General features: G+C 52.9%; 3 protein-coding genes across 4 annotated transcripts in view; 2 read left to right on the top strand and 1 right to left on the bottom strand.

The window, feature by feature from the left end:
* The window catches only part of Nol9 (nucleolar protein 9), a 31,710-nt gene extending 19,110 nt beyond the window's left edge, over positions 1–12,600 (bottom strand). For both annotated transcript variants that reach the window (XM_052718703.1, XM_052718702.1), the window contains exons 1-4: positions 12,454–12,600; positions 3,178–3,929; positions 1,383–1,602; positions 946–1,073 (exon numbers count right to left, since the gene is read on the bottom strand). In XM_052718703.1, coding sequence (XP_052574663.1) covers positions 946–1,073; positions 1,383–1,602; positions 3,178–3,744 — 915 coding nt within the window. In that variant the 5' untranslated portion in view covers positions 3,745–3,929; positions 12,454–12,600. The remainder of the gene's footprint in view (positions 1–945; positions 1,074–1,382; positions 1,603–3,177; positions 3,930–12,453) is intronic.
* On the top strand, positions 3,939–13,719 carry Tas1r1 (taste 1 receptor member 1). The gene is made up of 6 exons (XM_052718717.1): positions 3,939–4,852; positions 7,945–8,251; positions 10,001–10,762; positions 11,155–11,367; positions 11,596–11,716; positions 12,486–13,719. Exons 1-6 carry the CDS (start codon positions 4,662–4,664, stop codon positions 13,415–13,417), a joined length of 2,526 nt encoding a protein of 841 aa, XP_052574677.1. The 5' UTR covers positions 3,939–4,661; the 3' UTR covers positions 13,418–13,719.
* Positions 13,720–13,809: 90 nt separating this feature from the next.
* Zbtb48 (zinc finger and BTB domain containing 48) lies at positions 13,810–21,822 on the top strand. The gene is made up of 11 exons (XM_052718705.1): positions 13,810–13,942; positions 14,420–15,100; positions 15,471–15,712; positions 18,856–18,967; positions 19,547–19,639; positions 19,941–20,027; positions 20,128–20,282; positions 20,600–20,736; positions 20,807–20,971; positions 21,319–21,407; positions 21,479–21,822. The coding sequence occupies exons 2-11, from the start codon at positions 14,423–14,425 to the stop codon at positions 21,773–21,775; spliced, it is 2,055 nt and encodes a 684-aa protein (XP_052574665.1). The 5' UTR covers positions 13,810–13,942; positions 14,420–14,422; the 3' UTR covers positions 21,776–21,822.
* The last annotated feature ends 2,100 nt before the right edge of the window (positions 21,823–23,922 follow it).

Below are 23,922 nucleotides of genomic sequence, written 5' to 3' on the forward strand. Positions count from 1 at the left end.
CCTTTCCATAGACTCTCCTAACTGATGAAACCCCGAGGTGGCACCCCATAACACCTTTCTATAGACTCTCCTAACTGATGAAACCCCGAGGTGGTACCCCGTAACACCTTTTTTTTTTTTTTTTTTTTTTTGGTTTTTCGAGACAGGGTTTCTCTGTGTAGCTTTGCGCCGTTCCTGGAACTCGCTTTGGAGACCAGGCTGGCCTTGAACTCACAGAGATCCGCCTGCCTCTGCCTCCCGAGTGCTGGGATTAAAGGCGTGCGCCACCACCGCCCGGCGCCGTAACACCTTTCTATAGAGACTCTCCTAACTGATGAAACCCCGAGGTGGTACCCCGTAACACCTTTCTATAGAGACTCTCCTAACTGATGAAACCCCGAGGTGGCACCCCATAACACCTTTCTATAGACTCTCCTAACTGATGAAACCCCGAGGTGGTACCCCGTAACACCTTTCTATAGACTCTTCTAACTGATGAAACCCTGAGGTGGTACCCCGTAACACCTTTCTATAGAGACTCTCCTAACTGATGAAACCCCGAAGTGGTACCCCGTAACACCTTTCTGTAGACTCTTCTAACTGATGAAACCCTGAGGTGGTACCCCGTAACACCTTTCTATAGACTCTCCTAACTGATGAAACCCCGAGGTGGTACCCCGTAACACCTTTCTATAGAGACTCTCCTACCTGATGAAACCCCGAGGTGGTACCCCGTAACACCTTTCTATAGACTCTCCTAACTGATAAAACCTCGAGGTGGCACCCCATAACACCTTTCTATAGAGACTATCTCCTACCTGATGAAACCCTGAGGTGGCACCCCATAACACCTACCCTACTCCCAAGACCGAGAGGACGGTCATTCTGAAAGCGCTCCCTACACGGTCATTCAGCTGACTGCGCTGGTGCAAGGGATCGGCGCATCTAAGCGAGTGCTGGCTTTACCTCCTGCAGGAAGACGTAAGATGCACACTTATAGGAGCTCATGAAGTCCACAGCGGGGGTCCTCAGCTGCTCGAGCAGCAGAATGGAGCCCAGAGGAGGGAAATACTGGACTACCCAGTTTCTGTCATCTGCAAAGAGAAGAAGAACGACCTCAGAAAAAGTAACCCATTTAGATCCCGAGGGTTGTCATCTCAACCACAGACTTGTGGAGAGTAGCACACAGTAGAGCTCATTTTTCCACGTCTGGGTGGAGACACCACAACCCAAGACTGCTGCCTACTAGCTTCATGGTCACAGAAAACGTCTGTTGTAAAACGGTGGAAATAATAGCATTTTAATACTCAAGACCTCTGTGAGGATTCAACAGAGTCCGGAGACCAGAACGTAACAAGCACTTGAAAGCCCCAGCCTTGATGTAGGAGGCTGAAGCCAATTACCCAGTTTCATGTGAGGCTTGAGCAGAGTCCGCAGCTCTCTTCTCATCTCCTTCTCACTCTTCTCAGGTTCTGAGTACCGAACCCCACTGATGGTCAGGTAAGAGTGGGTATAGGCAGAGAAGACATCTCGGGCAGGCTGGCCCTGTTTGACGATATGGCCATATATTTCCACCTGGCCATAGATGCAAGTCACCCGGCAGATCCCACTAAAAGTAAAGCCCTGGCAGGGAGCGAGAAAAACAGAACATTATGGATACCGTTACCAATGACAGAAAAACTGGAAAATCTTAACTTGCTTTTCACTGATCAAAATGATTTTTTTTTTTTTTTTTTTTTTTTTTTTTTGCTTGAGACAGGGCCTCATGATGGAGCCAAGGCTGTCCTAGAACTGACTAGGTAGACCAGGCTGATCTTCTCTTTTTTTTTTTCTTTCTTTTTTTTTTTTTTTTTTTTTCGAGACAGGGTTTCTCTGTGTAGTTTTGCACCTTTCCTGGATCTTCCTCTGTAGACCAGGCTGGCCTCGAACTCACAAAGATCCGCCTGGCTCTGTCTCCCGAGTGCTGGGATTAAAGGCGTGTGCCACCACTGCCCGCAGGCTGATCTTCTCATGGAGAGCCAACCATCCCCACATTCAGAGTGACTGGTGAGAAAATCCATGTGTATGTATCAAACTACAGAGCTCTGGTGCTGCAAAGGTGGCTAATTGAATGAACTGTGGACTGGTGGCTGTGGAGCCCCCATGGGACTGGACTAGGCCCTATGGATACGGAAGACGGTTGTTTAGCTCGAACTGTTCGGGGGGCACCCAGGCAGGGGGATTGGGATCTGTCTCTGGTGCATGGGCAGGCTTTTGGGAATCCGGTGCCTGTGGTGTGACGCCTTGCACAGCCTTGGTGCAGTGGGAAGGGGCTTAGACCTGCCTAGGCTCAGTGTGCTGGGCTCGGCTGACTCCCCATGGGAGACCTTGATTTGGGAGGATGTGGGGATGCGGGGTGGCTTGGGAGAGAGGGCTGGGGGGGGGGAGTGAGGAGGGGGGATCTGTGGGTGGTATGTGGAGTAGAAAATTTCTTAATAAAGAAAAACGAAAAAAAAAAAAAAGCACTGGCGGCTCCACCAGGGAACCCATGTTTGGGCCCCAACACCCATACAGTGGCTCACAACCTCCTTTAACTCGGTTCAGAGGGTCCGACGCCCTCTTACGGCCTCTGCAGGCACTGCACGCACATGGCGTACCGAAATGCAGGCAAAACACTCAGACACATAAAAAAAAGCCAAAACAAAGCTACACTAAGTGACCAACTGTCAGGCTTTTAACTTAACCCTAAACATCATAACCCCATTGCAGCTCCCAAGATACTCACAAACTCTACCACCCTGTGCTTACAAAGGCGCACAGACAGCATGCTCGTCTCCGATTTCTGAGGCCTCACTCCTTCCCGGCATAAGAGGGGCGATCTCCCTAACCAGGGTCCACGTCAGACCGCCTGGGCTTAACTCTTGGATTTATTTGCCTCGCTACTGACTAACTTCGTGCAAGTTACCTACCTTGTTTTTCAGTCCATAAACACAAGAAAGAGATGGCAACCGTCGTTCCCGTGAGACCTGGGAGTGCTAAATAGTTTGAAACACCTCCTCGAACGCTAGCAGCTACGTGCCCAATAAATCCGACCCATTAATTTGCTAGTATAGCATAGCCAACAGGCCTACAGATTCCCGAGGAGGAGGATGGACTTGCATACGATCTGCATCCGGAGGACAAGGGGCGGGGACCAGAAGCTCCCCGCAGGCGACTCACCTCCCCGGCTGGCAGCAGCAACAACACACGGCCCGAGCCTAAGTCCCGCGTGGGTTGGGTGACGTTCGATGACAGGGTTTGGACACGGCGCGCGGGCTGGCTGCGGGGCGCGGGCTGGTTGCGGGGCGCAGGCTGGCTGCGTGGCGTGGGCTGGCTGCGGGGCGCGGGCTGGTTGCGGGGCGTGGGCAGACTGCCCGGCGTGGGCCGGCTGCGGGTCCGGACCTTGCACTTTCCTGCCACGTGCGAGCCCGCGGTGACACCCACCTTCCAGTCCCCGCCCAAGGCGTGGGCCCGCAGCAGCCGCCGTCGCAGGCGCCGCAGCTCGCCCCGGGTCAGGACCCCAAACCGGCGACGGCCCCGACGACTGAGGAGGAGGTGGGGCCGGGCCTTGCGAACCCGCTGCCAAGAGGAGCGGCTCGGAACCCGCCTGAGCAGCACCTCTGAGTCCGCCATGCTTGGCCCGGAACGCCCCCGACGTGCCAATCTCGCGAGATTACGTCGCCCCGCCCCCAGAGTAAGACGTGAAGAGCTGCTGGCGCCCTCTCCCGGCCGGCCTCTGCAGCACATTAAGAACTTCAGCCCTCCCGGTCTAGGCTCAGGTTGTTTGAGAAGCTTTGCAATCACACCCAGGGCCCTATTTACATTATGCAAAACCCCACCCTCGCCCTCTTCGTGAAGAGGGGGCGCCAAAGCCCCTGTATTTAACCACAAGGCCACCTCTCAGGAAATCCACCTGGGATTTCTTTTTCTTCCTGCAGAAAAAAAAAAAAAATCCAGGATTGGCATTTAAAACAAATTCGGTCCATTTGTATAGGCTAGGTTTGCATATATTTGACTTCTGGCTGATGGGAGCAATCCTGGATAACAAGGTTAAACACTTTGAATATCTGAATACTAGGGCCGGCAGGTGTCAACTCAAAGCCTAGTCTCAGGCTTACTTAATGGGGTTTACTAAGTTCTGTAACTCTCTGGAGGCACTGGTACAACCAGCAGTATTTTAAGTTCCTCCTGTGACATCGGTAGGGGGATGGCTTCAGCCCAGGACTTCAAAGCCAGCCTGGACAGCAGAGCAAGAGACCATCTCAAAAACAAACAAACAAACAAAAAACAAGAAAGCCATCAGCTCCCTGATAGTACCCCTGACCTTCAGTGTCTGGGTCTTTCCTCTCCTCCCTGAAAAATGTCAGGGCTCCCTTCCCCAGCCAGGTGAAGTCAAGAACACCAGGGCAAGGACAGAAACCACAACCGTCCAGGGGAGGGGTCTCAGGGGGCCACCTGGTTTGCATCCATGTCCTGGCCCTGCCCAGTTCCTGACAGAGACCACAGCCGGAAAGCCAACCGCCTTTCTACAGCAGGACTCCAGTCCCACCCCTCCCAGGGCCCTGAAGTTAGGAGCATCTGAGCATTGTCACTCACTGTATTTAAGCAGCCAGCATTGTCAGAAGTGTGCTCAGCCATGCTGGGCAAAGTGGCATCTGGCCAGCATGTTTTCCTGGGCAGCTTCCCTGGTCAGCCTGCAGCTCCCCATTGTTTATTGCTGGGCCTTCAGCTGCTACAAGACAGAGTCCTCTCCTGGCTTCAGCCTCCCAGGGGATTACCTCCTTGCAGGCCTGTTTGCTCTCCATGCCGACTGTCTCCAGGTGAGACACAGACCCCAGGTGACACGTTGTGACAGGTAAGAGCCAGCAGGGTTGTCACTTAGTGGGTTGGGGATATAGTTTGATCAGTTTGGAGCTTGCCTAGAGTACAAGAGGCCCTGGGCTTAATCTCCAGCACCACACCAGCTAGACTTGGTGGCTGGTGCATGTATTACCTATAATCCCTGTACTGGGGAGGTAGAGGCCAAAGGATCAGAAGTTCAAGGTCATCCTCAGCTACATAGTGAGTTCTAGGCTAAAAACCCTGTCAGAGAGAGAGGTGGGGGGAGGGAGAGAGAGAGACTGACTCTCACTCAGAGGGACACAAGGGCTCCTCTGCTTACCTTTGTCCCCAGTCCTCCCCCACTAATCTGTAAGGACTAATTTCAAGCTGGTAGCTGAACAAGTCCATCAGTTTCTACTTTAGGATGCTACTATTTATTTATATTGCAATGTTTAATTTTGTTCTGTATATTATTATTTATACTGCAATATGTTCCTTTGTTTTTGCTGTTAGAGTGGGTTGTAACTCCATTCAAGTCTTCTGGCTTTTCTGCAGCTGGCAAATGGGATTCCCCATGGGTTTCCTTTCAAATATGGCTGCTAACAGTTTATGCCCAAGTATTGTGTTGGGAGGGAGGTCCAGAGTGCTCTCACAACAAGCTGTGAGATATTCTGCACATGAGGACTACCTGACTGTTGGCCAGGAAATAAGGTTCTGGAAGCCCTGGCCTGTGAGGACTAGGCCAAAGAGCTGCAAATAGGAGGCTGGGGAGAGGAAACTTAGGCTTGGAAGACAGGTTTTGAGAAGGACACAAGAAAACTGGCTTCGTAAAACTGAAGGACTCTGTGTTCAAGAGGTATTGTACCTCTCAGTACACTGGGGACAGGAACGATGGAAGGAATGGGGGAATCTTCTAGAAGGCAGAAAGCTAGAGAGTGGGACATGCAGCAGGGTTGACCTCAGCGTCATGTCCCTGTTGAGAGTAGCTGCCAAAGCAGAGAACTCTCAGCTGAGGTTGAGCCCTGTGAGGCAGGTGTAATGTAATAGTACACTCAGTTGGTCCAAGGGACGGTGCCTAGAGTTGTTGGCTCAAACATCAGTCTAGATCTTACTGTAAAAGTATGTTTTTGACTGATTAACATTTAAATCAATAGACTGAATAAAACAGGTTGTCCATCAACAGTAAGTGGGCCTCATACAATCCATTTAAGGCCCCAGAGAGAAGACTGAGGTCCTGGAGAGCAAAGAGACGCCGCCCTCAGATTCAGGACTACAGTCCCCATCTGTCCTCAGATTCAGCTGTCTAGTCTACTGACTAGCTCTACAAGTTTTGAACTGAATAACTCCCACAGTCATGTGAGCCAGTTCCTTAATGTAAATCTCCTTGTGTGCATGCTTGTGTGTGTGCTTGAGTGTGTATTTGAGTGGATGTGTGTGTATATGTGTTAACCCTGTTTCTTTAGGGCAGGGCTTCTTAATTTTTTGCATTTATGGCATTTTTTTAACTTGGAAAATGTTTTTAAAGATTTATTTTATCATTTATTTATTTATCCATTTATTTTGGTTCTTTGAGACAAGGTCTCTCTGTGTAGTCCTGGCTGTCTTGGAACTCGCTCTGTAGACCAGGCTGGCCTTGAACTCAGAGAACCACGTGCCTCTGCCTCCCAAATGCTAGGATTAAAGGTGTGAACCACCACCATCCAACTATTTTTTTATATTTGTGGGTATTTTGCCTACAAATACATCTGGGTACCATGTACATGCCTGGTGCCCACAGAGGCCAAAAGAGGGCATCAGATCCTCTGGAACTGGGGTTACAGATAGTTGTGAGCTGCCATGTGAGTGCTGGACCTCTGGGAGAGCAGCCAATGATTTTAACTGTGAGCCATCTCTCCAGCTCCTCCTGAGAATTTTTTTTTTTTTTTTTTTTTTTTTTTTTGGTTTTTCGAGACAGGGTTTCTCTGTGTAGCTTTGCGCCTCTCCTGGAACTCACTTGGTAGCCCAGGCTGGCCTCGAACTCACAGAGATCCGCCTGGCTCTGCCTCCCGAGTGCTGGGATTAAAGGCGTGCGCCACCACCGCCCAGCTCCTCCTGAGAATTTTTAATATGACTTTAGGTATACAAAATAAGTATACATTTGGGCATGGGGGCCCATGCCTTTAATCCCAGCACTCGGGAGGCAGAGACAGGCGGATCTCTGTGAGTTCCAGGCCAGCCTGGTCTACAGAGTGAGTTCTAGGACAGCCAGGGCTACATAGAGAAACCCTACTTTGAAAAAAAAAAAGGGGGGGAAGAAAGAAGGAAAGAAAGATAGAAGATAGACAGACTAATAGTAATGAGATGAATCTACTTGTTTACTTTTACATAAAGAAATCTCAGCTGGGGCGCTGGAAAGATGGCTCAATGGTTAAGAACACTAACTGCTCTTCCAGAGGTTCTGAGTTCAATTTCCAGCACCCACATGGAGGCTCACAACTCCAGTTCCAGGGAACCTGACACCCTCACAGAGACATATGTGCAGGTGAAACACCAATGGACACAAAATAAAAATAAAAAAATAAAAATTAAATCTCCGCTGAGTATTGGGCACGTCTGGACACAATTTTTTTTTTTTTTTTTTTTTTTAGAATTGATATGTTGATTGTTGAGAACACTACTTCAAATATATAGTATAAATAGCAAAAGTATGCTTAGGGCCATTTCTGAGGTTATTGGAAATTCTATCCTAATGCCAAGCCAAAAATCATTGAACAATTCATTAGAAAACTAAAGTCAGCAACTCACACAGGTATTTAGGTAATCAAGCATTCCTGTATAGTCCAATCTAAAGAGATGCTGATCTGATGCTTATGTGCTACAGGACGGCAGCAGATGAGAAGGGAAGGTCTTTGTTTTCCTTTATTAAACCACCATGCTCCTGGGAGAGAAGAAAACTTAGTACACACAAGAAAGACACTTTGCATTGTGTGATAGATAGTCTCAATTCTGAGGACCTGAGCCAAGGTGTTTCAGGTGGTGTTGGCTTGGACAGGCAACCTCAGTGTTCCTTTCTGCCCCCAAAGCCTAGGGTGCAGGAAGTGACACGGCTCAGCCTTTCCTGTTCTCCCTGGGCTCTTTTCCCTACAGACCTGGCAGCTTCAATGGCCATGGCTACCACCTCTTCCAGGCCATGCGTTTCAGCATTGAGGAGATAAATAATTCCACAGCCTTGCTTCCCAACATCTCCCTGGGATATGAGCTGTATGATGTGTGCTCAGAGTCTGCCAATGTGTATGCCACACTGAGGGTGCTTGCCCAGCAGGGGACTGACCACATAGAGATGCAGAGAGATCTTCACAACTATTCCTCCAAGGTGGTGGCACTTATTGGTCCTGACAACACTGACCACGCTGTCACTACTGCTGCCCTGCTGGGCCCCTTTCTGATGCCCCTGGTAAGCCAAGCCTTGGGGATCCCCATCTGTAAGTCTGGGGTAGAGGGCAATGGGAGCTGCTTCCAGCCTTCCTGCCTCAGCCATCACGAGGAAACCCTGTCCTTCCTTTGATTTTTGTTTTTTTGTTTGGTTTGACACGGGGTCTCACTGTGTAACACTGGCTGTCCTGGAACTCACTCTGTGGACCAGGCTGGCCTTGAACTCAGAGATCTGCCTACCTTTGCCTCTGACTGCTGGAATTAGTGGTGTGCACCAGCACACCCAGTTCCCTGTCCTCCTTTGGAAAGTGTAGCCAGCCAGCTGCTCACTCTCTGTGCCTTCTCTCCATCCAAAGGCTCCATTGCCTTTGCTGCCCCCAAAGCCTTAGTTCCCACCCCAGACACTGTGTCCCCTGGGGGCATGCCTCTCTTCTTCCTTGTTCCATGGTGGTCCTCTCCTGCCCTATGCCTGGCCTCTGCTGTGCTCAGCAGTCTGTCTGAGCAGGTCCCCTGTCCTCATGGACCTGGCTCTTCCTGCCCCTGGTCATTGAACTTCTTAGAGCTCTCTAGTCTAGCTTTTTCACCCTTCCATTGTGCCTCAGTCTTAGATTCTGTCCTCAATTAATCCAGCTGCAGCAAGAGTACCTTCTAGAGCTCCAAATCCAAAGAGCACTTTTCAGCCCTTACCCTACATGGCTTCCGTGTGACATGTCTGACCGTTCCCTGTATGGCACCATCCTTCACATTTACTCCCCACCCCACCCCACCTTTACTTTCAGCTCCTCTCTCTCGCTTTCTGGAGAGGGTCCTTTTGCCTCCTGCCTCTGGGGAAGCTGCTATTTCCCTGGTCTCCTCTTCCCTCCTGTTCCAGGCCATAGAGACCATGCATTCTGATTTCTGAGCATGTACTCCTCGCCTGGAGTCCCCAGCAGTGGCCGGCCTCACCATGGCCCACACGACCCACCCAGCTTTTTACTGACAGTTTTCAGACCATCACCATTAAAATCTAGTTTTCCAGCCGGGCGGTGGTGGCGCACGCCTTTAATCCCAGCACTCGGGAGGCAGAGCCAGGCGGATCTCTGTGAGTTCGAGGCCAGCCTGGGCTACCAAGTGAGTTCCAGGACAGGCGCAAAGCTACACAGAGAAACCCTGTCTCGAAAAACCAAAAAAAAAAAAAAAAAAAAAAAATCAAAATCTAGTTTTCCTTCAGAACCTATCTTCCATCGTTTTTCTTTTGACTTTTTGAGACAGGGTCTCTTGTAGCCCAGGTTGGCCCTATACTTGTGTTACTGTCTAGGTAGATCCTCCCACCTAACCGCTGGGATTAGCAGCCACACCTGGTTAAATTTTCACCTTTTACAGAGCCCCACCATCCCTCACATAGATGATTCCATCAGCCCTGGTCCAGGCTTTCCAGCACTGTCACTTGACTAGAGGTATACTCCGCAGACTTGAGTCTGAACATGTCATTTCTCAGGGGGAACCTCAGGAGGTCCCCACAGTGTGCAGGACAGAAGTGAGCCCCTCAGCTTGAGTGTTCAGGTCTCCTGCCCTGTCCTGCTCACGCCAAGGACCTGAGGCTAAGAAAGCACGGTTTGTTCCATGTTTAAATGACATGGTCCTTTCACTTGGTCTCGATCCCTACACCTCCTGGAACTCCCCAGAGGAGCCATACTTAGTTTGCATACTCCCTACTCTGGGTGGGGACTGTGGGGAGGGCAGGCTTCAGTCAAGGTTGGTGGTGCTGACCACACTGGAACCCTCCCCACAGATCAGCTACGAGGCCAGCAGTGTGATGCTCAGTGAAAAGCGTCAGTACCCGTCTTTTCTTCGTACCATCCCTAGTGATAAGTACCAGGTGGAGGTCATGGTGCTGCTGCTGCGGAGTTTTGGGTGGGTCTGGATCTCACTCATTGGCAGCTATGGTGATTATGGGCAGCTGGGTGTGCAGGCGCTGGAGGAACTGGCCACCCCACAGGGCATTTGCATTGCCTTCAAGGATATTGTGCCTTTTTCTGCCCAAGCGAATGACCTGAGAATGCAGCAGATGATGCGCCACTTGGCTCTAGCCAGGACCACTGTGATTGTGGTTTTCTCTAACCGGCACCTGGCTGGAGTGTTCTTCAGGTCTGTGGTGCTGGCCAACCTGACTGGCAAGGTGTGGATTGCCTCAGAAGACTGGGCCATCTCCACGTACATCACCAATGTGCCTGGGATCCAGGGCATTGGGACAGTGCTGGGTGTGGCCATCCGGCAGAGACTTGTTCCTGGCTTGAAGGAGTTTGAAGAGTCTTATGTCAGGGCACTAAAGGGTGCCCCCAGGTCTTGCCCAGAGGGCTCCTGGTGCAGCACTAACCAGCTGTGCCGAGAATGTCATGCTTTCACAACACAGAGCATACCCATGCTTGGAGCCTTTTCCATGAGTGCTGCCTACAATGTGTACCAGGCTGTGTATGCTGTGGCCCACGGCCTCCATCAGCTCCTGGGATGTACCTCTGAGACCTGTTCTAGGGGCCCAGTCTACCCCTGGCAGGTAAGCAATTCCAGCCAGGGTGTCTGCATCCAGGACATCCAAACCATGCAGTGTGGGTAACATGGATGATCTGAGGAGACAGTGAATTGGGGTCTTCTCTTAGATAAATTGTTCTCCTCCCTGAGTCTTGTCTTCTTCCACCCACTATGCCCCAGAGATGTCAAAGGCCAAAAACGTCCGCAAAAAGAGTCCTTTATTAGAGGTCTCTCAGGAGGCTGGTCAGGGGTCAAGGGGTTCCTAGAAAAAGTGAGAACAGATTGCTGAGGAAGGAACCAGGCCTTATAGATGGGTTGGGACCACCCAGGACAGAAACACAGGAGAGCCCCTGCTTGCTTCCTGGGCTGCCTGGGTCTGTGTGGTCTATGGCACTTCATGACATCTGTCTGTCCCAGCTTCTGCAGCAGATCTACAAGGTGAATTTCCTTCTACATAAGGATACTGTGGCATTCGATGACAGCGGGGATCCTCTAGGTGACTATAACATCATCGCCTGGGACTGGAATGGGCCTGAATGGACCTTCGAGGTCATTGGCTCTGCCTCATTGTCTCCAGTTCAGCTAGACATAAATAAGACGAAAATCCAGTGGCATGGGAAGAACAATCAGGTAACGCGGACATGGTCAGTCACCAGGTGACTGCTTTATGTTACCAGGAGCCTGGGGAATGATGCCTACCCAGAGCAGGAAGGAGGTGCCAGATGTTAGGCCACCTTAGCTCTGCTCAGGCCTGCCAGGGACTGCAGAAATGCAGAGATCTCTTTTCTGTGCCACATGTGAGCTGTCCCTTGACTGGGGCTCCTCTATGTGACTGCAAACCACTGTGGCTTCTTACAGGCACCTACATCTGTGTGTTCCAGCGACTGTCTCGAGGGGCACCACAGAGTGGTTGTGGGTTCCCACCACTGTTGCTTCGAGTGCATGCCCTGTGAGGCTGGGACCTTTCTCAACAAGAGTGGTGAGTGAGCAGTGAGTAGGTGATCGATCCAGCACCCAAGGGCCCTAGAACCAGGGCTCCAGTTTATGCCAGTCGGATACAGGTTGGAGAACACTTGCCACTAGGCTGAATTCAGACTGGGGTGTGTCCTCCGTTAGAGAACTCCCCACCCCCAGCTTCCACAGATGAATCTGGTCCTAAATACAACCTCTTTATCCAAAGAGATGTAGCTCTTTTGTGCTGTTCTGTTTGTATGAAGCCCCTTGATTGTGCCAAGAATTCTGCACCTGAATGGTGGATTAAAGGTAGGTACTGGCTTGTCTGCAGCAGAAGGAAGCCCGTGTGCTCCATTCAGTGACTAAAAGTGGAGGGCAGAGAGCACAGCAGGGACCTTTGACTCGGCTCAGAGCGTGGACACCATTCTCTCCTTTGACTATCTCTGTGGTGAAGGGAGAGTCAGGACTCAGGTATCTAGGAGATACCTAGCTCAGCAGGTGGATCTGGTTAATGGAAATGCTGACGGGAGAGGCTAGGTGCTCTGACAAAATCACAAAGCTTTCTGTGTTTGCAAACCACCTTTGGAATCCAGAGCCATACAAAACACAGACCTTTTGAGGATGTGCTTAGCCTGTGGCTGTTCTAGGCTCCCCTCTCACTATGGCTCCAAAACCTGCCTGCCAAGGCGCAACTTTCCCAGCATCTCCCAGGCCTGAATGACCTGGACCCCGTTCCCCGCTCCTCCCCTTCCTTCTGCTTACCTGGCTCTCAGAAACCTTATCTTTACTTTCAGATCTTCACATCTGCCAGCCTTGTGGAAAAGAGGAATGGGCACCTGAGGGAAGCACCACTTGCTTCTCACGCACCGTGGTGTTCTTGGCTTGGCATGACCCCATCTCTCTGGTGCTATTAACAGCTAACACGCTGTTGCTGCTGCTGCTGTTTGGGACCACTGGCCTGTTTGCAAGGCATCTTCACACGCCTGTTGTGAGGTCAGCTGGGGGCAGGCTGTGCTTCCTCATGCTGGGTTCCCTGGCTGCAGGGTGTTGCAGCTTCTACGGCTTCTTCGGGGAGCCCACGGTGCCCACATGTTTACTGCGCCAGCCCCTCTTTTCTCTCGGTTTTGCCATCTTCCTCTCCTGTCTGACAATCCGCTCCTTCCAACTGGTCATCATCTTCAAGTTTTCCACCAAGGTACCCACATTCTACCACACTTGGGCCCAAAACCATGGTGCCAGTCTGTTTGTCATTGTGAGCTCCACGGTCCACTTGCTCATCTGTCTCATGTGGCTTGCAATGTGGACTCCACTGCCCACCAAGGAATACCAGCTCTTCCCCCATCTGGTGATTCTTGAGTGCACAGAGGTCAACTCTGTGGGCTTCCTGCTGGCGTTCACCCACAATATCCTCCTCTCCATCAGCACCTTCGCCTGCAGCTACCTGGGTAAGGAACTGCCAGAGAACTATAACGAAGCCAAATGTGTCACGTTCAGCCTGCTCCTCAACTTCGTATCCTGGATCGCCTTCTTCACCATGACCAGTATTTACCAGGGCAGCTACTTGCCCGCAGTCTATGTGATGGCGGGGCTGACCACTCTGAGTGGCGGCTTCAGCGGTTACTTCCTCCCCAAGTGCTATGTGATTCTCTGCCGACCGGACCTCAACAATACAGAACACTTTCAGGCCTCAATTCTGGACTACACGAGGCGTAGAGGCTCTACCTGATCCGCGGGGACTTTTAGGGCGGGGCAGACCGGAAGCCTCTTTTGTCTTGAAGGTGGTAGATCCAGCAGGGCGGAGGGTCTGAGGTGTCTTGGAGAGCTCAGCCATGGCTTTCGATGTATAAGTGCACAGAAGAATCCAGCCTAATAAAGACGTGAATTGTGCGTATGGCTTCTTGGCTGCGCTTCCGATCCGTGGGGAGCTTGGGACCACACATCAATTAGCTGGAGCTGGAGCCTAGCGCCTCGTTTGATGTTGCTAGGCGACTCCGGTAATGAGACCCAGCGCTGTAGGATTCAGGTCTGGCCCCGCCCCCTGCGCGGCCCATTGGTCTTCCTCTGAGGCTCCGCCTTATGAGTCCTAAGCTTCCAAGGCGTCCGGCTCTGCCCAGCGCGCCCCAACGTCACATCCGGCGTGGGGACGGCGGCGTCTCTGCGCAGGGGGCCGGGCCGGAGTTAAGTCTTGTGGGCGGTGGAAGTGGACTATCCCGGAGCAGTGAAGCCGGTGTGAGCCGAGAGGACCGGCCGGGTGAGGAGGGTGCGGGAGGGAAGCTGCGAGCCGCCCCAGGCGCTGACGAGAGTGTGGCCGCCGCCTTCCGCTTGCGACTTGCAAGCGCGGCGTGGGCTTGGGTCACCTGTGCGCAGCCGCCGGCCTGCCCTACTGGCTGTGCCTCGGGTGCGTGGCGGATCAGTTCGCGTTCTCTCTTGTCTGTCCCCAAATTTGCATTTTCATATTTTCTCACTCGCAACCCTACTCTGACCCTGTCCTGCCCTGTCCTGCATCATGCTTTCCGACTCCGGAGGCTCTCTCCCTTCTGGCCAACCCATGCCACTCCCCGCCCATGAGGGGCTGTCACTCCACTCTGGCTGTGCTCCGCGTGCACCTTCTAACCTTGACCCAAGCCTTCATCCCGGCATAGGTGGCTGTTAACAGGTCCAACTCGCTACAGTCTAAGGGCTTTCTCTGTTGGGCTGGCCAGAGTGTCATGTTTACCTTCCTTTCCAGATTATGGACGGTTCCTTCGTACAGCACAGCGTGAGGGTTCTGCAGGAACTCAACAAGCAGCGGGAGAAAGGCCAATATTGCGACGCCACTCTGGACGTGGGGGGCCTGGTGTTCAAGGCACACTGGAGTGTCCTGGCTTGTTGCAGCCATTTCTTCCAGAGAATCTATGGGGACGGCTCAGGAGGCAGCGTTGTCCTTCCTGCAGGTTTTGCTGAGATTTTTGGCCTCCTGCTGGACTTCTTCTACACTGGTCACCTGGCCCTCACCTCAGGGAACAGGGATCAGGTGCTCTTGGCAGCCAAGGAGTTGCGGGTGCCAGAGGCTGTGGAGCTCTGTCAGAGCTTCCAGCCCAGAACCTCAGTGGGACAGGCACCAAGTGTCCAGAGTGGACTGGGGCAACCTGCCTCCCAGGATGTGAAAAGCCACCTCAAGGAGCCAACAGACTTGGACGAGGAGGAAGTTTTCAGGACTCTGAGCCTGGCCCCCGGGGATCAGGAGTCCAGAGACAGTCAGCAGTCCCAGCTCAATCCCCCTGCTCAGAGCAGCCCCTCCTTCCTCTGTGGGAAACTCAAGCAGGCTCTGAAGCCTTGTCCCTCAGAGGACAAGGAGTCTGAGGACTGCAAAGAGCCTCCAAGGCCCTTCGAGGCTGGAAGTGCCCCGTTGCAGGGCGAGAGCAATGAGGTACTGCTGCCAGGGTGTAGAAACTGGGGAGGCAAGCTTAAGGGTAAAGACAGGCACTTCTGGAGTTAAACATAGGAAGCCACTGGCCTCAGGTGACCTCTCTAGGAGCTACACTTAGCCATGGTTGCCAGCTTCCTAGGGGTGGGGTGAGCATGAGGGTCACAGGTGTCTCCCTAGGGAGTGAGACCTAGCCAGCTCCCACGTCAACAGACCCTTTCCTCCGACTCCAAGATTTACATGTGGTCTTTCTTGGGCCCCCGAAGAAAGGGGACCATCTGGGACAGGGCTTGGGTTGGAACTAAAGCTGGGTCCCTCAAGCTACTGCTGGTCCTTTGATGACCCTACCCCTCTGCTGCCTCCTCTACTCTAGTGGGAAGTGGTGGTTCAAGTTGAGGACGACGGGGATGGTGATTCCGTTTCTGAGCCTGAGACTGTGCTGACCAGGAGGAAGTCCAAAGTGGTCCAAAAACCCTGTGCTGCCGAGCCAGCCCTGGGCGCAGGTTCCCCAGCAGCCGAGCCCAGTGAAGGTCGGAGGGGTGCAGCGGTGCCGGTTGAATGTCCCACGTGCCATAAAAAGTTCCTCAGCAAATACTACCTAAAAGTCCACAACAGGTAAATGCTCTGTTTCTATTTTCTTTTCTCATCTGCCCTTCTATGCTGAGGGAGGGGTCCTGAACACCCCTCCTCTGGGCTCTGTAGGGGCTAGGGCCTCTATGTTAGGTCCAGATAGTGCCTGGTTGGCATGCATTTTCTTCCTCTCTGTCTTCCTGTGCATCGTGAGTTTGTGGACACCTAAATAGTACGTTCCACCCCCTGTGGACTTTGACTCTGGGCAGGCTTCTGTCCACAGGAGACACGAGACAAACCTCTGGCTCCTTCATGAGCTAGAGCTGAGGTGTGACTGTAGGGCTTTCTGGAGTCTGGCAGTATAGGCTTTGACAAGAAGCTAATCCTCAGGACTGAGGCTGCCTGTGTTTCTGGGGATACTTGCTCTGGGAGTAAGAGAAGTATAAAAGACTATTTGTCTAGTTAGGACCACCATAGAACTGTGAATTTTTTTTCCTATTTAGTTAAAAAAAAAAAAACTTACTATGTCGCCCAAACTTATGTAGACCAAACTGGCCTTGAACTCAGAGATCTCCCTGTCTCTGCCTCCTGAGTGCTAGTATTAAAGGCATACCCCACCATACCTTAGGACTGTTTTTTGTTTTGTTTTTTAAGTAGGGTCTCTCTATGTAGCCCTGGCTGGCCTGTAACTCACTATGTAGACCAGGCTGGCCAAGAACACAGAGATCTGCCTGCTTGGGCCTCCAGAGTGCAGAGATCAAAGGCATGCACTACCACACCTGGCTTGTTTTAAGTTCAAATTACTTAAAATAAAATTCAGTGCCACAGCCACAAGTCACATCTCAAGGGCTCGGTGGCCATGCAACTCTGCTAGTCTGTTACAGTTTGTTTTTGTACCAAGCCAGGTTGTGTTGATCCACATTGTGTCATCAGTATGATATTCTGGGAAGCTGGTAGTGCTCACCTGGAGCGGGGTTGTCACCTGGAGCGGGGTTGGACCCATTTGCCGTCCCTGTGCTTTGGCTTTGAGGTAGCTGAGGCTGCACAGGTGGTGCCCATGCTCCATCCATCCCTTCCTTGGTCTGTGGTTTGCTGATGTCCCTGAGAACTGGAAAGGGGTGACTTCAAGAGATGGTTGTATCTACACATGGCGGCATCTGTCTGTAATCCTAGCACTTGGAAAGTAGAGGTGGGAGGATTGCTACAGGTTCGAGTCTGGGTAGTGAGTTTTAGTGTTGCTGTTCTTTTTTACTCTTTGCTCTTTGCCCCCCCCCCCCCCCCCCGCCACTTCCCCCCCACCTCCCACCTTCCGCCACCCAGCTCCCAAATAAATCACACAAGGCTTATTCTTATAAATCCGGCCTTAGCTTGGCTTGTTTCTAGCCAGCCTTTCTTAACTTATCCTGTCCACCTTTTGCCTCTGGGCTTTTCCCTTTATTTCTGTATATCTTTCCTTCCTACTTTGTGGCTGGCCCCTTCTTTTCTCCCGCTCCTTGATCTTGCTCTTTCTTCTTCTCCCAAATTTCTCCTACTTATTTTCCCTGCCTGCCAGCCCCGCCAGTCCTGTCTCCTGCCTAGCCATTGGCTGTTCAACTCTTTATTACACCCTTAGGTGTTTTACACAGGCAAAGTAACACAGCTTCACAGGGTTAAACAAGTGCAACATAAAAGAATGCAACACATTTTTGCATCATTAAACAAATATTCCACAGCATAAACAAATGTAACACATCTTTTTTTTTTTTTTTTTTTTTCGAGACAGAGTTTCTCTGGTAACACATCTTAAATATTCTACAACATTCAGTCTGAGTTGTTGGCTCACGCCTGCAACTTTATACCTCCTGTGAGTTCTACCCAGTTAGGGCTCCAGAATGTGAGGCCGTGTCTAGAGGAGGGAGGGTAGGAGAAGAGTAGGCCAGGAACTGGTTTTGGAGTCTACTGCATAGGTCAGTTTCCAATAACCTGGGGCATATTAAGAAGGTGGGGAGCTGTTCCTTACCCCGGGGCCTTCAGTGGTAGGGACTGAACACCAGGGCCTCTGCCATTGAGCCACATCCCTAGCCCCTTTTCAGCTGGCCTCGAGCTGGTGATCCTTCAGCCTTGGCTTGGAGTAACTGGGAACGGGCTGGGAGTATATAGCTCAGTTTTCGTGTGCTTGCCTAACACATGAGGCTCTGGGTTCAATCCCCCGTGCTGGAGGAAAAAGTCCAAACCAAGTAGCTAGGATTACATTACAGCTTCTGCCACCCACCTAGGCTAGAAGGTAAGGAAGCTGTTCACTGGGGAGAACCTTCTGGGAACAGTTAGCAATAATGTCCTGGGCTTGGAGTGAGCCTGACTGGTATGAGGGGTGAGGGCAGGCACGGACTTTAGAGCGAGGCCATTGAGGGGCCGGCTAGTTCAGTCAGGCTATCATGTCCTCCTAGGCCCCCTGGGCCCTCTCAGTATGAATAGGAAGCACTGGAGGCCTGTGAGCCAAGAGGTAATGAGGGCTGCCTTATCTTCAAAGGCTTTTGAACTTAATGGAGCCTGCTGGTGAGACAGGTAGGGAGCCGGGGAACCAGGGGTGGCTCATGGGACCCTGGGAGCTGCTGCAGCCATGCTTGTGATATCAGTGAGAGGAAGTGAGCGGAGTCAGGTCGTGGTGTTTTACATCTAGTTACTCACGGGGAGGGGGGTAGAAGTCAGAGTACAACTTGTGGGAGTGGTTTTTCTCTCACCTCGTGGGTCTCAGGGATTGAACTTGGGTCCTCTGGCTCTAACAGCCACGTGCTTTTGTCCACTGAGCCATATCACCTGTCTGCCATGGGGTTGAAAGTGGAGCTCACAGAGAGGAGGCTACCAACCAGGCTGTGCCAGTCAGCTCTACAGCAGCCATTTAGCGAGGCTGGCAGAGGTAGGGCTGACTCCTAGCTCCCAGCTGGGTCCCTCCAGCGTGGGACCACTTGGACCTATGGCTACTGTTTCTTCCCTTCCTGAGGATCTCTGCGCTGGAGGGAATTTCTGGCCTTGCCCCTGCATGTCCAACCTGGGTGTCGCTGAGCCTCTGTGGTGAGCCCTGGCTGGCTTCAGGACACCTCCTCCTGTGCACCACAGCATAGGTCTGCGGCAGGAGTGGGAGGGGTCCTGAGTACCAGAGATGGGAAAGCCTCTGAGCCCCACACCCCTTCGGCCTCTCTTCTTGGCAGGAAACACACTGGGGAGAAACCCTTCGAGTGTCCCAAATGTGGGAAGTGTTACTTTCGCAAGGAGAATCTGTTGGAGCACGAAGCCCGGAATTGCATGAACCGCTCAGAACAGGTACTTGGGAATTGGTCCAAGTATTTGTGGGCAGGAGCCCAGTGGCCTGTGTCTTCCTGCCATCTGGGAAGGACCCCCAGGAAACTCTACAGGATTATAATATAAGAGCTGCAGGGGCCTTGGATGGCATCATGTCCACCTCCAGTATAAGTCAGACACTTGTTCAGAGGTCTTGGGATAAGCCCAACAGGGATGCTTTGGGTTAGCTCCATCTTGGGCTTTGGAGCAAAGAAAGTGTTTATCGGGGATGGCTGCTGGGAAGGGCCGCCTTGCCTGTCCCTGTGCCCTAAGTGGGTAGTGTTTGGCTAAACCCCACCCTCCTCTTCCCAGAGACTGGTCATTAGCAGCTGGGCCCCTGTCTCTAGCCTGTCTGGAGCTGAGAAGGGTCTGGCGTATGGTAGTGCGGCTCAGTGTTCTGGGATGGTTAAGGCAGGCAGGTTACATGTTGCCCTCTCCTACCCCAGCATCCCCTACCCCAGGCAGACACTTCCCAGCAGCGTGTGGAAGCCCCTGCAGAGGCTGCCGTCGCAGGCAGAGGCCCTTCCTGATGCTGGCCCTGCTTGCCCCTCACACTGCCAGGTCTTCACATGCTCCGTGTGCCAGGAGACCTTCCGCCGGAGGATGGAACTGCGGCTGCACATGGTGTCTCACACGGGGGAAATGCCCTACAAGGTCGGCCAGCTGGTCCCCGGGGTCGTGGGCTGCATAGGGATGTAGACCCCTTTGCCTGGGGTGGTATCTGGCAGCTCTCCCTTGAAGCCTGCCTGCTTGCCCATCCAATGTCTCTAGCCTTACTTGCTCAGCATCCTCTGGGAATGGTGTGGATGGCTGAGCAGCGCCCCCTCTTGGAGGCCAACTTCAGTAGACCAGGGACTGTCCTGCACCTGGGTCAGGCCCTCCTTTGCTGCCGAGAGCTGGTAACAGGGCACTGATGGTGCAGGCTGGGCTGGGCTGACTGGGCCTGTTTTTCCAGTGTTCCTCCTGCTCCCAGCAGTTCATGCAGAAGAAGGACTTGCAGAGTCACATGATCAAGCTGCATGGAGCCCCTAAACCCCATGCAGTAAGTGCTGCGGGGCAGGGCTGGGGCACCTGGGGCTCCTGGGGAGCCCCACCCTGTCCTCACCCGCACTGCTCCCTCTGCCTGTCTCACCTGCCTGCAGTGCCCCACTTGTGCCAAGTGCTTCCTGTCTAGGACGGAACTGCAGCTACATGAGGCTTTTAAGCATCGTGGGGAAAAGCTGTTTGTGTGTGAGGAGTGCGGGCACCGGGCCTCGAGCCGCAATGGGCTGCAGATGCACATCAAGGCCAAGCACAGGTAGGAGCCCTCCCTTCCTTCCAGAGGGCCCGCTGCCAGGGGCCAGGAGCAGCGTCTGCAGCCCTTGCGTGGTGGGGGTGAGAGGCAGGCAGCTTTGTTAGGCTCACGGGGAGGGCTCAGGCAGAGGCATGCCTTTATCCCTTAGGTTCCTGACTCCCTGACCTATAGATTTCTCCTTTGCTTCTGAGAATGGTTGTGGTGTCCTTTGCCTGGAACCACCCAAGCCCTACAGCTTAGCATGTTCCAGCTCTAACAGATGACTGAAAGGGGATGGCTTCCCCCAGTAATGGCCTCGCCTTGTGTCCCCATCTGAACAGGAATGAAAGGCCTTATGTCTGCGAGTTCTGCAGCCATGCTTTCACCCAGAAGGCCAACCTCAACATGCACCTCCGCACACACACAGGCGAGAAGCCTTTCCAGTGCCACCTCTGTGGCAAGACCTTCCGCACCCAAGGTGAGGCAGGCCCGTCCCCTCCCTCCCCGGGGCTCAGGCCAGCAACTGAGCCCCACCTTGTCCCCCACAGCCAGTCTGGACAAGCACAACCGCACCCACACGGGTGAGAGGCCTTTCAGCTGTGAATTCTGTGAGCAGCGCTTCACCGAGAAGGGGCCCCTTCTGAGGCATGTGGCCAGTCGTCACCAGGAGGGCAGACCTCACTTCTGCCAGATCTGTGGCAAGACCTTCAAAGGTAAGTGGGCAAGCAGTGGGAGAACAGAGGGCCTGGCTTCCATCTCCTGCCTACCTGACTTGGAGGGTCTGTGGAGGTCAAGGGCAACAGTGGCTTCCCAGTGCTCCTTAGAACCTTCCAGCTCCCAGAGTTCTGTCTTCCATGGGGAGAGAGTGGACGGCTGTGACGGTGGAGGTGGGGGCAGGGCGCCCTGGACCGGGGCGATGGTGGCCTCAGCGTGGTGCTATAGAGCCTGGAGTTGGGGAGACCCTGCCGAGGGCCACCTCCTGTGCCTTAGGCCCTGGGGTGTCTTGTCTTCCATCTCAGTCCCGTCCCTGCTAATGCCGGTGGCCCCCTTCCTCCTGCAGCCGTGGAGCAGTTACGGGTGCATGTCCGACGGCACAAGGGCGTGAGGAAGTTCGAGTGCACTGAATGTGGCTACAAGTTCACTCGGCAGGTAGGCCAGGCCCTGGGGCACCGCTCCCCTCCTCCTCCTGTCCCCAGCTCTGAGCTTCCCCTCTCCCTCAGGCTCACCTGCGGAGGCACATGGAGATCCACGATAGGGTGGAAAACTACAACCCACGGCAGCGCAAGCTCCGAAACCTAGTCATCGAGGATGAGAAGATGGTGGTGGTGGCGCTCCAGCCCCCTGCAGACCTGGAGATGGGCTCTGCAGAGGTCATTGTGGAGTCCCTGACCCAGGGCGGCCTTGCCTCCCAGCTCCCTAGCCAGAGACTGTGTGCGGAGGAGAGCTTTGCCAGCCCCAGTGTCCTGGAACCTTCACTCATCATCACAGCTGCTGTCCCCGAGGACTGCGACCCATAGACCCCTGCCCAGTTAGCCCCCGCAACCGATAAACGTGTGCTTTTGGATTCACTTGTTCAGTGGTCTGTTGCTCGATGTTCTGCAACTATGGGACTGAACTAAACTGAAGGACTCGCAGCCATCCCCTCACGGTGCCCGTCCAGTCCTTGACCTGAGTGCAGCTGCTTCACCAGAGCTGGGAATCTCAGTGAAGTTCCCATGGAGGTGGCACCCACTTGCTATATAGCTCCTGTCCTTCATGCATGCCAATGGGTAGTTTAGCATAGTATAGGTGAGGCCAGCCATGGGTTGAACCTCTGAAGTTGGACAAAATAGCCAGTGCCCAGGCTGGGCAGTGGTGGCAGCACTCGGGAGGCAGAGGCAGGTGGATCTCTGTGAGTTCGAGGCGGCCAGCCTGGTCTACAGAGCGAGATCCAGGACAGGCACCAAAACTACACAGAGAAACCCTGTCTCGAAAAACAAAAACAAGGCCAGGGCGCATGGTCATGGCTTCATTGGCCAGTTAAGCCAGTCCAGTGAAACTGAACATGGCCAGTGGCAGCTAAGAAGCTGGCCTTGACTGGCTTCATGCCCACGGAGGGACCCATCCCTTGGAAGAGTCCTATCTTAGTCCAGACCTTGAATAGGAAGGGGCATGGGTTTCACCTTTTACAGAGCAGGGTATCGTGGGTCATGAGTGCTGCAGATCCATGTTTAAATTTAACTCCTTTGTATCCCCATGAGCCCAAGAGACTTCCATGGGCTAGTACATGCTCATGCTTCTCAGACAAGTCTGCAGAAAGCTCACTGGGTAGGAAACATCTGCTGAATTACTGGGTGCTGCTCTAAAGACAGCTTTCTCATGCCTGCCGGGCCTGTTAGCACAGAAGTTCAGGGGCGTCCTCAGCACGGAAGCTGAGCTCTAAGTATCCCCAGTCAGAAGTACAAGACCTTTCTGTGACCTAGCAGGGGAAGTGACTTGATGTCATCTTTACCACACTGTTGGGTGAGGCTGTCCCCAGTACTTCCTGGTTAGAGGAGGCATAGACCTTGATAGGAGTGTCAAATACGGACACACTGAAACATCCCACCACCCAGGCTGGGTCAGTGATGGTCACAGCCCCAGAAACTGGAACTGAGCTTTGCCTAATCCCCTTGCTCCATGAGATGCCATATTCCCGCCTTTACACACACTAATTCCCCTGGCGTGTTGGGAGGCTAGGAAAATGGGCTTCACTCATAACACAGCTGACTCCCTTTCATTTCCTGGCCATCAGCAGCTGAGGGAGAGGCAATGTGTGGTTGTATGCATCCCAGGTTTGCCAGTACAGGCCTTGGGCTTCAGATCTGTTCTGAAGGTATTAAAGGCCACAGCTGCGGGTATGGCTCAGCGGTAAAGCACTTAGCACGGGTGAGATCCTTAGTCTATCCTCAGGGATCCTAGCCGGCTGCTTTTCCAGCCCAGGCATTGGTCTCCCTGGGTCTGGATAGGCTCTGGGGGAGGAGAGTGATCCAGATGGAAGGTTCAGGGGGGGTCTCACAGCCTGATTGGAAACTCAAGAGCAGTGGTTCTCAACCTTCCTAATGCTGCCACCCTTTATTACAGTTCCTCATGTTGTGGCGACCCCCCCCCACTATAAAATTATTTTTGCTGCTACTTCTTAACTGTAATTTTGCTACTGTTACGAATTGTAATACAACTATCTGGTTTCTGATGGCCTTTGGGGGCCATGACCCACAGGCTGAGAACCAGTGTTCTAAAGGCACACACCTCCAACCCCCCTCCCCGGTCCAAGGTCCATCTTAGTGTGGGTAGGAGCCTACCATTGCACTCTATCATGTGTGTATCTCACCTGAGGTGAGAAAGGACCCGAAAGGCTCTGTGATGCTGGATTCCTTTACCTGCTGACTAGCATTCACTGCTGTCCAGGTCTGCCTCCCACCACCAGTACTGGCCTCTGCACAAAGATTCTCAGAAGACAGAGCAGCAAGAAGATGAAGGCCAGCTGGGCGGTGATGGCACATACCTTTAATCCCAGCACTTGGGAGGCAGAGGCAGGTGATCTCTGTGAGTTCAAAGCCAGCCTAGTCTACAAAGTGAGTTCCAGGACAGCTAGAGCTACACAGTGTGACCCTGTCTGGAAAAACAAAAAATGAAAGCCATGACA

The sequence above is a fragment of the Peromyscus californicus genome, unplaced genomic scaffold (genome assembly GCF_007827085.1).
Source record: "Peromyscus californicus insignis strain IS unplaced genomic scaffold, ASM782708v3 Scaffold_5__1_contigs__length_169319896, whole genome shotgun sequence".
Classification (NCBI taxonomy): Eukaryota; Metazoa; Chordata; class Mammalia; order Rodentia; family Cricetidae; genus Peromyscus; species Peromyscus californicus.

What these genes read in the sequence shown, in the direction of transcription:
- Tas1r1 (XM_052718717.1), top strand. Translation starts at nt 4,662, where the DNA reads ATGTTTTCCTGGGCAGCTTCCCTGGTCAGCCTGCAGCTCCCCATTGTT. An exon ending in CAGGTGACACGTTGTGACAG is followed by an intron (nt 4,853 to 7,944) that starts GTAAGAGCCAGC and finishes TTTTCCCTACAG; the next exon opens with ACCTGGCAGCTTCAATGGCC. An exon ending in GACCTTTCTCAACAAGAGTG is followed by an intron (nt 11,717 to 12,485) that starts GTGAGTGAGCAG and finishes CTTTACTTTCAG; the next exon opens with ATCTTCACATCTGCCAGCCT.
- Zbtb48 (XM_052718705.1), top strand. Translation starts at nt 14,423, where the DNA reads ATGGACGGTTCCTTCGTACAGCACAGCGTGAGGGTTCTGCAGGAACTC. An exon ending in GCATGAACCGCTCAGAACAG is followed by an intron (nt 18,968 to 19,546) that starts GTACTTGGGAAT and finishes TCACACTGCCAG; the next exon opens with GTCTTCACATGCTCCGTGTG. An exon ending in CACATCAAGGCCAAGCACAG is followed by an intron (nt 20,283 to 20,599) that starts GTAGGAGCCCTC and finishes CCATCTGAACAG; the next exon opens with GAATGAAAGGCCTTATGTCT.